This window comes from Lissotriton vulgaris, chromosome 9 (assembly GCF_964263255.1).
Source record: "Lissotriton vulgaris chromosome 9, aLisVul1.2, whole genome shotgun sequence".
Taxonomy (NCBI): Eukaryota; Metazoa; Chordata; class Amphibia; order Caudata; family Salamandridae; genus Lissotriton; species Lissotriton vulgaris.
In genome coordinates, this window is record NC_141697.1 from 897,152,946 (window position 1) to 897,167,755 (window position 14,810).

Genomic DNA, 14,810 nt, shown 5'->3' on the forward strand with positions numbered 1-14,810 from the left:
CTTTTTTACTCACCCTCTTGCATTAGGAGGGAGGACATTGGCATGATTAAAAAACACTACATGGAGGGGGCCAGACTGGCACGAGAGGAAAGGGAATTGATGAAGCCAACGGTCAGATCCCATAATTTGCTTCTACATTCCCCCTCAATGGAACCATATCTCGCCATTGTCACTAAACCATTTAATAGGTTCTTGTTGACTAAGTTCCGTTTTAATTTAATCCACTTCCAGTTGGGTAGCTTCCCTAAATGGGCGAAACCGGAGGCAGCCCCATTTTGTAAATGCGACAATAGATCTCTACAAAATACAATGCACTTTACTAGGTTCTGCAGGTTTTTTACTGTGGAAAGGGCTACATTTCTGCTACCTATTTTAAGAAAGGAAGGCTTCACCCAAGTGAGGCCTGCTGTAATTTACCTTCAGCTCCTAGATAGCACTTATGTTATATTTAGTGTTCCTAGTTTCTTGGTAGCTGCGATAAGAACGAAATCACGTTTAACAAGAACATGAATTTATTATCATTTGAACTGTTTACATTCCTTGAAATGAAATCTTTATAATCAATTGTACCTTTTATAATTCCTGCTGCTAATTTGTTTTAACTATGTGTTATCCTGCATTTGGAATGTATGTACATTGAATTTTATACCTTTTATGATTTTAACAATCGAATAAAGTGTACTTGACTGACTGACTGACATAGTTAAACTCGCTTATTCCTGACTGACACATTTAACTTGCATGTAAGTCCCTATTATATGGGGTAAATAAATGTACCCTAGGGCCTGGAAGTTAAACACCAGTAGTTCACTGTAGCACCTATTGTGCCGTTCACCATGGTGGCAGTGGAAACATGGCATCCGGCCTATCACTTTAGACTGACTGTAACAGTGCAAAACATGACCTGCGACCTGTAATAAAAAAACATTTTTGGTGGGTAAAAACCTCCCTTTTAAATATTAGTAAATCAACCCTATGTAAGCCTTGTAACCCATAAGGTAGTGTGCAAGGAATTTAAAAGTGGGACATGTAAATGTAAATGTAAATGTGTGTGTCTTGTAAAGCACACTGCTACCCGGAGGCGTCCTGGCGCTATAGACCGCTGGGGTATCCGTCCTGGCTTTCCCTGTGAGATGTTCCCTCCTGGGTATCTCCAAGGTGAAACCAGGCATCCCCGGCGTTTGTGGGGGGCCGTTGTGGATATGAGGCAAGCTAATGCCCAGAGTTGCCGAGTGTTATCCCTGTTTAGAGTAGGCACCGAGGCGAGAATTATCGAGTCGGCTGGCCCTGGTTTACGACCCTGCCGCGTCAGGAATTGAACCCTGGTCCCGGGCCGTCCTCTGCTTCCGGGTCTGCCGCCTCTAACCAGTGAGCCACACCACTCCACTGAAGAAGAATCACTCCACCACTCCATGTAGAAAATGAATATTACTATATGCCTACAACAAGGCCCTAAGAGCTATTATCACTGTGGCAGGTCAAAAAATAATTAAACAAATATTTGTAATGGTTATCAAAATTTCAATTCAATTGTGAAGTCTGATTTTTAATCAATATTAAGAATAACGAACTTTTAGAATGTTACTTATTACCAGCCTGAAGTGTCAGATGGCTAAAAAGCATGAGTCTCTGTCAGTTCTCTACAGGCAAAATACATCAAATACTGCACTGATCAATGATTTGTGTAGTGGAAGTGGAATACAGGCTCTAAAATAGCCAGACTTGTGCTAGTGTATAAGCATGTCAGGCTTTAACCATTTAAACATGATTCCCCACGTAGAGCTCATACATGGCCATTACAGATAGTCAAGTTATAGAGAAAAGCAATTACCTTCTGCAAACTCGCAACCTGAGCAGATTGGGTTCATATTCCAGAGGGTCTGCATGAAGGAGGCATCCACTTGAAGGTCCCCGCTGGCTGTTGAAAGATGCTACAAATAAAGCAAAAGAGAGTAGTGAAGTAAGAAGAGAGATGCAGAGGGGTAAAAAGAAATAATGAAAGAGAGAGGAGGAGGAGAAACTTTAAGTGGCAAAGTGGTAAGGAGAAATTGGCGAGGGTAAGACAGATTTGGTGTTGGTCAGTAGGGGGAGCAGGGAAAGATGAGGTCGAAAGACCGAAGCAAAGAGAACACAGGCGAGGGAGAGATGAGAGGAAGATGAAGGAGGAGAGGAAAACAGAGGCGTAGGATTGAAGGAAAGATGGAGTAATCTATGGGAGCCGGGAGAGGGGAACAAATATGGGGAAAGGGGAGTCGATGCAAAGGAATAGTGAGAGGCTATAGGGAATGTGAAGTAAACGTTAGTGGAAGGCAAGAGAGAACCAGAAAAGATCAGAAGAGTTAAAGGACAGAATGTAAACAAAAGGCAAAAGTATGCGAACAAATGAAAGAATCACTAAAGCAAAAAAGGAGGAGGTTTGACAGACAAGGAAGATGGTAACGATGAAGAAATGAATAGTGGAGAAAGTGCTGAGGCAAAATATGAGATAAGGAATGTAAGCAATAGAGTAACAGAACCAGAAAAGGCAGGGACAATAAGAAGTCAAACTCTTCGAGGGCGGTAAAATGAGAGAATGGGAGAGAGGTAGGGGAACAAACAAAAAGTGAGCAAAATAAGAGTGGAAAATGAACGTACAAGGAAAACAGGGAACACAGAAAAAGAGAAGGATGAGTCAATAGGAAATAGTCAACATGAGTCAAAGCTTGCCCCAAGGCAATGACAATCCTGCTAGTCAAGGTTGGTTCTTACCAGGTATCTCTCAGAGGACACACTGACCAGGATGAGGTCATCTCCGACGCGCACCTTCTCACCTTCAGAGCGCTGTTTGGAGGCAGGGTGAATAGTCCACCAACAAGCTTCTCCTGCGGATACAGGCAGCAAAGAAAATTGCTACAGCAGTACGGATATAATTGGTAGACATACTTCCAAATTCTGACAGATAAACTAGCTCAGAAGCAAGAATCCCCATCCAGTCAAACATAAATAGGGCAGAACACACTCAGAGCCTGTGAGATAGGGTACGAACACCTCTAGAGTCTGATAAACAGCGGGAAGGAAATATCCTGAGTCTGAGAGACAAAGGGCAGGAAAACACACAAAATATTAATGATATATGGCAGTCACACTTCTAAAGTCTAACAGACACTGGACACAAACAGCCTAGGAGACAATTACAGAGAAAAATGTAAGCCAGATTTTAAGTAATACTATGCAGGGGAATCCTAGATTTTGGCAGCATTGAGATGAATCACGCACAATTTTGCATTTGCGTGATGGCCTATTTTCTCTTATAAACTACTATACAATTTCATAAATCCTGATTTGATGAATACATCTGGAATTGGACTTAGTGATTTCCAACAGCTATTTTGTGCTCCTAAGTTTCACTAGCTGCACAACATTTGTGTGAATCCGGATCAACGAGCAGACATAAATGTGACTGGGCAAGGGGAGTAGAGCGCAATTGTCGTACCCCATCATTTCCCCCCCAAAAGACTTTTGTCAGGAAAAACCTGACATTTTTCAGCAAACGGGGTGAAAATTGCAAAAAACACAGTTGATGGACAGAATGTAGAACAATGTCATACATTCACCCCAGTACAAGGATCTGGGCCTAAATGCATCGTTTTTTTGCACTCCACACCACCCTGGGTTAGACACTGGCTATATGCAAATCAGCTCTGACCCTGTGCCTCATGGGAACAGTCCAGTCCGAACTACCAAGCCATGTCTTTCCCAGACCGGAATCAAGCATCCAAGGATCGGTTTCTGGCTATCAGCCTTCATCAGCCTGGATAGCTTGACTCCAGTGGTGTGGAGAGCCTGGGACTCACGTCTGAGCATCCCCAGCACACTCGGGGTGAAAATTGCAATTCAGCAAACGGCACAAAAATGGCAAAATCTGCAGAAGCTGGTTCGAAAAGAGTGATCAACTCCTGAAAATGTTGAAGCAAAAGGTATTTACTGCACCTAGTATAAATACCGCACCATGGAGTAGCATATTTACAGGGTGCGGTAAATATCCCCCCTATTTGGCAGTACACTGAATCAAGACCAGGCAAGGAAGACTGTTTTGTATATCTGCTAAGTAAACTACAGCCTTCTATTTGGTTGGGCCAGTGCAGATCTCAAATCGAGACACCCTCGCTTATGTTAGAATTCCTTCAAACTCCTGCTTCACATCTTGATGAAAATATCTGCATCTTCACCCCAATCTTCCTTTTTATATTGACAAACATTTCAAAGCATGAAGCAACCTGTGACTAGGAAGGGGCAATTCTATTTTGACCTGTTTTCTGAATTATTGATAACATGGCTCAAAAAAGGATTGTTTTGCATGCTTAACTTTAATATTGGTGATCATTTATTACAGCATACCTCACATCAGCACTCTGTTGTAGTAGTTGGGTAACCATTTACAACTGAAATCTTTATTGGATAGCTCATGAGAGCAGAATTTACATAGATAGATTTTACTACTAAATGTGCGCCTTCTAGTGACCTTGACAGGATAAACTACTCAGTGGGCTCCTGTGGGAGGTTAAAGTCTACCCCTTACGTTTTAACACACACATCTCTACGAAAGGTAGTCACATGCTGAGATAGCTTGCTGCCAGCAAAACTATCCGCAAACCAATTTAGAAGAAAGGTGCTGCTGCTAAGCTACAACTTGCCTAGCATACTTGCTAAAGTGCATGAAAGGTAGATTTGAAGATGTAGGTGTTTAAAGAAAAACAAGAACATTTTCCAGGGAATTCATATTGCGATACAAAGGATGAATTTCAAAGGATGCTCCTATACTTTCCATTTGTGGGGTTAGATCCTGTTTTTTAAAGGAACACACAGAATGGCTTTCATGGTGAGCCATGCCAAAGCAAAGCATGTAATAGGAATGTACATACCTGTTGCATCTTCTTGCAAGCCCACATCAAAAGCCAATTTGTCGGTGAGTGATCGCGAGGTGGTCAGGCAACTTAAATACTAAATGCAAATGAGAAACGTGGTTAGTGAAAGTTTTTATATGGTGCAATCCTGTGAGTCCTTAAAATTGCCTACTACTCATGCCAGTTGAGTGAAGGATGGCACGATGGATGAACTTAAACACACACTTACACTGGATCAGCCTTTCTACTTTCTATGAGACACTCATAGACACATTTCCTCACTTATATTTGAAAACGTTTACAAATATGAATATCTTTATATCCGTAGACTGCTAGCCCTATAAAATATAGAATATAAAATATAAATTATCATATCATGCACTGTATTTTAATTCTTCAACATCATGAAAAATGCTTTGACACAAACTGATCAAACGATATTGTGTGTTACCAAATTCCTATATAATTTTCTGTTACTGCACATATCTGAATTACGAGCTCTGCAGCACACAAGCAATTTTCCCCAGGTAAAGTTTGGCAGGTCAAACCTGCAGAAATATGTCAGGGGAAAATGCCCAGTAAATACTGGCACATGCAGATTTTGGTTCAAAAATCTCCAAAATCCGCCTACGTTAAAATATATTGTAGGTAACATGTATTGCACCTAATACATTTTGATCGTTGAGATTTCGTATTTCATCAGATGTGACAAACAAATCACATCCTCCTTTAGGACACTCGTTATCGGAGCTTTATTACATTAGGATGAGACTTTGCACACAGCCTCTTTCTGTCAAGAATACTGGTCACAACAGACATAAAGCTACTCCAATCACATAAAAAACAAACACACCAAATTCAATGTTCCATCAAAGTAGTGGGTAAGAGCCTCAGTCCTATTCTTGCTTTTCTGAGAATTTATTAGAAGTTTCAACATTACTGTTCTCACTTGGAGTAATTTGGAACATACTAGCAAGATATGCAAAATGTTTTAATTAGATCTATCAGAAAGTTGGTTTTCCGTTTTTGCCTCAAAGGTCATACAGGCTCGATCTAAATTTCATACAAGCAAATGTAGTTTCAAGTTTAATTACCTATTTGATATTAGGGTTGCTTGCCCTTAGTATGTGGGACACTTTTCATTTGAATAATGTCCTTAGGTCCAATCGATGGGTTACATATCCTGCATACTAACTCGTTTAATTGATTTTCACATTATCTTAATCTTAGCCAATTTCTTCAAGTGATTCTTCAAACTATTTCCAAATTAATACTTCTAAAGATCAAACTACATCTATAGTCAAGCCAAGACACCTCCAGGTATTCGTGTGCGGAAAGACACCTCTGGGTATTCGTGCACTCAATAAATTACATTAACATTAACATATAGTGATCCAATGCAATATACTTCCAGATTAGCCTAATTTGTGCAGATTTATAGATTACGGTTTATCTAAGTATTATATGTAAAATAAGCATGAAAACTAAATGAAGAAACAAGCTTCCAACCATAAATGCACCTGTGGAGTCATATTCCACAGACTCTATAAGCCCATAGACAATTTGCAACAATGCAGTGTAATTGATTGCTTCACCGTTAAGTAACATCCTTGTAAAGTCACATAATGTAATTTGCATTTGAAAGGTTAACAAATGGAAAATTGTAATCCCATTGAATACCAAGGCAAAAAGGCATAACTTATGGCCGGATTTAGAGTTTAGCTGCAAGTTACTCCCTCACAATGTGAAGAATATCCCATCCACCTTATAACAAATACATTATATCCTATGGCACTTGTAACATGAATGGGAGGTCCATCACGTTGTGTCAGAGTAACTCATCCACAAAACTCTAAACCGGCCATTAGCGTTTGTGGGTAAAGGGAAATCCTCTAATGTAAAGAAGGTGCTATATCTGGAAGAGAATCTGAGAGTGAAGTTTCCTCCACTATACTATCCCGATGTTGAAGGAAATTCCCCCAATGTTTCCTCTGCCATATTGACGACTTCTGCCATAAATCATAGGTTTTTCCAATACTACACAGTTCCAGGAAACTGAGAGGATTGAACCTTCCTAATGAATCTGTGGGTGTTGTCCACTGAGGAAATCAGTGAAAGCGATTTTCCCGACTGCAACATCTAAATGCTATTTTCACTCACCCAGAGTTTCGGAAACTCACATGCCCTAAATACTTACGATTATTACGTTTACCAGAAACCAATCGCTCCATGGTCCTGGGTGTAGATCAACTTGAAGCAACACAGGCCTGAGCAATAGTAGTATAGACACAACTGTGAACAAAGACAGGGAAGGGGCAGTATGTTCTTTCCTTTTTTTCGCGTTTGTTCTAAGTTGCAAGTTAACTCCACTGGACTATTCGAAGTCATTGCTCCAGCGCATATCTTACTGTAGCATTGTTTGCTTGTTGAAAATTTTAATAAAAAGATTTTAACCTAAAGGCTATTTTCATGTGGTAAGCCCAAATCCATGTTGGTCTCTATAATGAATCTCACACCGCACGTCTTAACTAATATAATCTTTCCGTTTACTGTCAAATCATTCTATAAAAGGCACTGTCTACGTTTTTTCTTCCACCGACGGTTGATCTTGTACTGCTCTCTCATTAATTTGTGTGCGTAGCTCAGGACCATCCATTTCTAATTAATTACCTTCATGCTCAGATGCATACTTTCTGCAGAATTTTCACTGTAAAATCAAACAGTTCCCATACCTGATGGTGTCAAGTGTGAATGCCTGTAACGTCTTGCAAGTTGTTATGCAATTTTCTACCTCCAAGGTAACGCCATCTTTCTTATAATTGCTTATTTGGTTTCAACTGACTTCTCCTTTCAAATCTTAATCTTAAATAGTGAAATCATCTGCCCTTACTATTCTCGCAAAATAGGAGGTACATGTTATAAATTGTACATACTGTACAAGCACGATCAAAATAAATACCATGGGAGTTATGATCACATTAATGTCAGACTGTTATGTGGATTGCACAACTGACCGAAATATGAATAGGTCTGCATAGGTGTATAAAGCAATTTGGTACAATCACTGTGGGCTTGATTGATGATCTGTGCAGGGCTGTCTCAAGCTGATCGTCCACTAGAAGTTTGAAAGCTTTCTCTACACAGCAACTGCTTTAGATTTCCACGTTTGACATTATCCCATTGCCCCTGAAATGTGGTTTACAATATTCTTCAAATATAATTTTATTTTGTGAAATCTTGCTTGCTGGGTCTGTCAAAAAAACCTTTGTATTAAGGTTCCCTGTTGGAAAACACTGTCCTATAGGTTTCTATCTGGACAGTTACGATGTAGACAAACCTGCTATCTAAGAAGGAATGTCCTATTGTCCTGCAAGATGTCAAATTTATGATTAGGATAAAAATACTGTATTTCAATATCGTGCCTGCACTAATGCCACATAACATGCTGTTGACCTGCCGAGGCACAATCAATCATTTTTGCACCCTCTTGCATACAAGGTACAATCTCCACTTCCACTTCTTCCACTCTCTCTTCAGTGCTGGGAGACCCACCAGACATACCTATCCACATCTACGCCACTCTACTAGCTGTAGGTAGAATCCCTGAGTTCACGTTCACTTGTAACATCCACTTCTCAGTGCTACTCACAAACTGTTGAAACGTTCCCTCCAATTCTCGAACTCTCCCCCCTAACAGGAGATTCTTTAAAACTCCTTCAATTTCCAATCTTTCCTTTCACGCTACTTCTCGCTTCCGTTCTCTATCTGTGATGATGAAAGACTTGAATGATGTCCATCAACAACTAGAGCGGGAAACTGAAACAGGACTGAACTAAACAAGTATGGATCATACAGTGCTTCCCTACCTAAAGCATAAAAACCTCAGCAAAAAGTATTTCTTAACGAAGGCTCCAAAAAAGTGATAGAGCTCAACTAAGGTTCGAGTTTTGGCATTTGAACCCAACAGCTTACTCCAGACACCTCAATGACTGAATAAATAGGGGAACAAGTGTTCCTTAATAGACTAATGTACATAATGTCTGAGTCAAATATCTGTGAGAGGAACAATTGTGGTCGTGAGGTCCAATATACCATGGCAAGGAAAGCCATGGCAACTGACGCTAAAGGACATCCAAGCCAGACATGCATTTCAAACATGTCCTACTTACCATGCTGCTGTGGGAATGACGAAGTAAGATAGCATGTCCATAAAGAAGGGTCCGGTGCCCACCTCCCTGCGATGACTGTAAACAAAAGAAAATTGTCAATACAAGATCAAAATAATTGCTTTAAGGTGGTTGGGCATTATATCCCCAAAAGCCTTTTAGCAAATGTCTGAAGTACACCCTGACCCTTTTGCCTGACCACATGCCTACAGACAATAATGCAATGGAAATGGAGGTAAGCAGCTGCAGCCCATTGTGAAGTGTGTCGATCAATATTTAAATCCAAACAATATGTCAATCTCTTTTTCTACAATCACAGATGAAGAGGTTAGTAGAAAAGTTTGTTTCTCTATACTTTTCACTAAGTGGGCAGTCCCCACGGCAAGAAACAATAGATATAACTGATTCACGCCAGCTTCCAGCTTCCATGTTCACTAAGAATTCGAGCACTTTATGTAGAGAGGAGACTTAACGGGGTGTTAGTGCAACTGTTATCATACCATCACAAATAAATCATGTCACTCAACTATGTCATTCGACAGCAGCTCTGTTTTCAAGAATTTAATCAAAGTGTTGATAATGTTCATGTACATCTTCAAATTGCACACCAGTTAGAGTTAGTAAAGAGGAACAGCATATCACCAGGCAACTGGATTAACTAGTATAGGTTTACCACACTCCACTCCGCTCAGTTAAAAATACTCTTTCCAGGGGAAAAGAAAGGTGAGGGTGGTTTTCAAATCTTCAGTTACATCAATCTTCGATCCTAATCAAAGCTTTTCTACAGAATATGTTCCTTTCTGGTGCATTAAAAGATTGTATTCGATTCAGTTTATGATTTCTGCCCAATACCATTAATTTTGCACCCAATACAATTACTCCTACCAGACGTTGCAACAATAAAAACAACAGAGTGGAGAGAGCATGCAGACAAAGTAGAAATATGGTTGTGTACAGAAAGAAGAGTTGGACACTTTCCAGTTGACTGAAGTTTATCGAGGTCTAGTGATGCCTTCCTTAAGGTCACAGATGATGTTGAGAGGCAAAGAGGTTATGGCACATACTAAGGGCAATTCTAGCAGTTAGTTACGCTTTGTACTCTTTATTTATTTATTTTATTTATTATGCAATTTGTATCGCGCAAACTAAACCCGAAGGTGTCAAGGCGCCTATCAAAAAAGATCAAAACTTGCAGAGCACCACTACAGGTATGCGCGTACAAAGAGGTGGGTCTTTAGGGCAGATCTAAAAGCTTGGAGAGTGGGGAGAGACCTTACTTCAAGAGGGAGAGCATTCCACCATTTTGGGGCCAGATTGGAAAAAGCCTTACCCCCCCATCTAGTCTTCCGGACACGAGGGACAGAAAGAAGAAGTCTGTTTGAGGAACGGAGGTTCCTGCCAGGATTGTAGTGGGACAAAATAGATCCAATGCCAGTAGGGCTGGTTTTAGCTAAAGCCTTATAGACCATACACATGGACTTAAAAAGGATACGGTCCACAACGGGAAGCCAATGAAGCTGCTTCCGGGCATCGGTGGCAGAGGCACGTCGTGGTAGATCGAGAACAAATCTGGCTGCTGCGTTCTGGACCACCTGCAGGCGCTGTAGCTGACTTTTATTCACTACTCTTCACTACTACCTCACCCAAAAAGACTTCATAGATGTATTCCTGAGTCAATGTGTGTCTGGTATGGGTGTCTGCATGTTTCTTTGAGAGGGACTGTGCTGGGATGCTTATAACCATGCCAGAGTGTGTTTAGAACAAGACTTTCTTGAATGGATATCTTCGGTAGGGCTGTTTCCTTGAGTATTCTTTTTTTGAAAGGCGGCCTCAGTGCTGCCTTTCATTTGCAGTGCTGTCTTCAGGGCAGTTGTTTCTATGAGTGTGAATCCAGAAAGACTACCTCAGGGAGAACTGGAAAATAGGCATATATATTACATCCACTGGGGCTGGTTCTATTATGACTCTTCAAAGTCTTACTCTAGCCCATTTCCAACTTTTCAGAGCTATATGAAAGTCTTTGTGCGTTGGTCATCACCTATCTGCACAATCCTGGAAAAAAATATTCTTGAGTTTTAATCCACTGAAAACCCATAACCTGGCATCAACACATCTCAAATGAACTTCACACTCTGATCCACAGCACAGGGATCAGAAGGGATGCCTGATGTTAAGTTTCAGATTTCAAGGAAGGAAATAGGATGAGGTGGCATGCAGTGAATTGCGGGATAGGTGGGGAAACAAACAACACCACAACAATAAGAACTTTTAACAGGAAGTCGGGGTGGTTTCTTGTTGGATGGACAGTTGATGGATAGAAAAAAGCTGTTCACAAGGAGTCAGAAGACAGTTTGGGGAGCACCCAGCTAATTAATACACAAGAAGGAGTAGTTCATGGGTCATCAGATGTCAAAGGCTGGGGGTAGGGTCAGAAGGTGACATTCACCAGGGCTGCCACCTTGATGCTGCATGTTCAGATACAACTCTTATCAGATATAAGCCCACTCCCTCAGATACTGCATGCTCATCCCAACTAGGACCTGATGGATTAGCCTTCTTAATAACATTTTACTCCTCATCAATCCTACTTCTTCAATTTTGTCTCCAGAGAGCACATTTAACTAGTCGGAGGAATTCAGAAACCTCCAATCATCCAGAAATTACAGTTTTCTCTACGGGTAATGCTGTGTTACGATAATTGTTCACACTTTCTATAAATTGAACATTTTTCCATAAATGAGGGAATACGTTCATGAATTCTACATGGTTTCTAAATTCAACTTATTGTTTCATAAACACTGCAGAGGTACTATAAATAAGATTACTAGAAGCACTACATTGTGTCTATGAAGAATGCTATACTTTTTTAATGCTGCAATGTCCCTTTGCATAATTGAATTGAATTGAATTGAATTGAAAATTCCATTTATATAGCGCATAACCACCCGAAGGCCTCGCAGCGCTATAATACATTTTCAATTACAGAGTAATGATCCTGTAAGTAATACAATAAATTAAATAGAGATGCTCTAATAAAACTGATCTATAAACAGTAAAATGTTCATATAAACATATCACATGTCTATACAAAATCTATTTCTTTAAACAATAACTTGTTTTCATAAGTACAGTGGATGTGCTATATTAGGCTTTCCTGTAAAATGCCTAATTTCAGTACATAATGCAGCGTTTCCATAAATGAAGTAGTGGTGTTTTTTTGTTAATGAGGCTTTGTTCTTACAAAAAGAACTACATTTCTGAAACTGAGGCATCCAGATGACCACAAGTCTCTTGCCTGATATTTTTATGTCTTCACTCTGCATTTTTGACCTCTGTGAGAGCCACTTGCGTGCCCTTGGATGAGCCTTCCAATTCTTGAGTGTAAAGTAAGTTACCATGAGCCACTTCCAGTGAGGGCAGCTTGCAATGGCTTTGCCAAAAGATACCTTTTTTAGTCAATAACCAAGATTTATAGGTAGCAACAAGCAATGGAAAAAACAATATGGCTCGCCTTTAAGACCTATTTGCTTTGTCAATGGTTTTTAGCCGGGCTGCAAAGCATCCCCGATGCTGTGCAGCATGGCTAAAGAAGAAAAAAGCCTATGTGGCCATCCTGCATGCACATGCCTACAAAATGACGAAGGCCCTTTTTTCATTTTTTTATTCACCAAACTGAAGATGAGTTGGGTGTCTTCAGCATACCTATACATTCTCTAAAAAGTGCCTTTTCTAAAGAAAATCAAATGTATGTCGAAAAATAATGCAGTTTTTCATAAATAGCATGTTCCTATACATAGTATTAGTTTTCCATTAGTATACAGTACGTCTATATATATTTATGATTTTCTTCAAACTCTGAGTTCTACAAATAGTTAAATGTTTGTAAACATAATATGTTTCTATAAGTTAAAAAATGATTTCAACAACTGGTGACGTTGTTACCAATAAAGCTATTTTTTTAACGGTTTACCACCAGAAAGACTAGAAGGGGTCTTTAAATCCTGGACTCATGACTCAAATCAACCTCAGTTGAGAGCAAAACTATGCTGTTTTAAATTCCACAACAATGTGGTTCAATGTATAATTAAGTGTCTTCCTTTTTCCATAACCCTGTTTGATAAGTTTTTTTGATAAATGTTGCAGGCTTGCTATCAAATCTGGCCTCCCTGGCTAGGATGAGCATGCCATGAATGTTAAAAGGGCCGCAGAGAAGAGGTGGAAGCCCCAGTGGTGATGGATTGGGAATAAGGTGATAGAACGGGGAGGGTAACAGTCAGGGCAAACGGGGCAACAGGCCAATGTCTGTAAACATACCCACTTGTCCAAATCGAGCTGCAAGCGCAGAAGACGAGACATAAAGCAAAACACAAAGAGAAAACAGGTCAATGTCTCATTTCATCCAGTAGAGGGTCCTGCTCCAAATTCAGCAGGGCAGACTCTAGACTCATACCTACATCTGTCTTTTGCTAGTAAGGGTGACAGACACAACCTGACGCAAGGGTGTCAGACGCAACCTGACAATGGCAACCTCTATTGCCACTGAATCTTTTTGAATCTCGACACTGACTGCTTACACTAGATATTCATTTTCTATTCCTGGTATCAGCAGTATCTCTGTTGTATCACAATTTGACTCTCCTAGACTTGGTGAATTCGCCTTTCTCTGTATTTCTATCTTCCAAACCTGGGTAATCTCTTAATTAACTCCATGTCTGTTTCGTATTGACATGGGGAGTCTCTAGCCTGTCTGTTTTTCTGTTTCGTCCTGGCCTGGGTGATCTCTAGACGGCCTGCACTGGCCTCACTAACAGTCCCCTCTACTCTTTTTTGTCAAGCTTTTTCACTTTCTCTTTTCGTGTTCTCTCCCCATCCAATTTTCTGGGTGTGATTGAATGTGCGTCTGTGCAAAACAGGCACTACTGAAAAAGAACAGTCAAATCACTTTGCCCACTTGTGTTTATCTTACAGGCATGCTGACCAGGGGCATAGCTTCAATTGGTGCATCAGGTGCAGTGGAACCGGGGCCCAGAAACCCGTATTGTAGGATTCCGGAGGCATCTAAGGGGTCAAGTCAATCCTTGCTAGGGACCATGATATACTAGCTATTGCTGATGCTAAGATTCTATAGATTACCCTAACAAAGACCTGCAAAGTTCAGCAAAAACCTATGCCTTTGGAACAGGGAAAGAGTCCTAAAATCGCAGAGAAGTGCTATCTCTGTGCTATGCCTCGCCAATGAGCACCAATATTCCACCACCAGACTGACCACCTCAGGGGGTTATTTTATGTATGTACATTGATCTCTTATTGACAAAAGTAATAAAGGATTAATTGTGTCAATTAGCACCACTTACGAGGTGTATTCAGTGCCAGTGCTACTAGATCATTAGGATATGTACAGAGATCACAGGAGAAGCCCCAGAAAGTCAGTGAAAGTTCTGCTTCACTGCCAACTCCTACTATTGGGGTTTTAATCCTGTCTCAGTTTTATATCTCTACCTTTATCCCCCTCTCTCTCCATCTTACGAAATGAGAACTGAAAACTTCTAACCTCGCTACTAAAATTCAGGACAACCATGATGTCTCTGACTATAAGTGAAGTCTGTCTCTTGGCCTTTTGGAGCGCTCATGTTGCAACACAAAGAAACTAAGACAATCTAAAAATAAGTCACATAAAGCAAGCTAACATTACACTTGATGGTGCCCCCCACTGAGTAACACTACAAGAGCAGGACTCCAAACATAGACTAGCAACGTGTCC

General features: G+C 40.4%; 1 protein-coding gene across 11 annotated transcripts in view; it reads right to left on the bottom strand.

The window, feature by feature from the left end:
• RYR1 (ryanodine receptor 1) overlaps positions 1–14,810 on the bottom strand; it is a 1,215,008-nt gene that overhangs the window by 1,017,408 nt on the left and 182,790 nt on the right. For 8 of the 11 annotated variants that reach the window (XM_086938670.1, XM_086938666.1, XM_086938661.1 and 5 more), the window contains exons 4-8: positions 13,364–13,381; positions 9,053–9,127; positions 4,902–4,980; positions 2,749–2,861; positions 1,832–1,931 (exon numbers count right to left, since the gene is read on the bottom strand). In XM_086938670.1, the coding sequence (XP_086794796.1) occupies positions 1,832–1,931; positions 2,749–2,861; positions 4,902–4,980; positions 9,053–9,127; positions 13,364–13,381 (385 nt within the window). The remainder of the gene's footprint in view (positions 1–1,831; positions 1,932–2,748; positions 2,862–4,901; positions 4,981–9,052; positions 9,128–13,363; positions 13,382–14,810) is intronic. The other 3 variants (XM_086938669.1, XM_086938668.1, XM_086938662.1) reach the window with 1 other exon arrangement.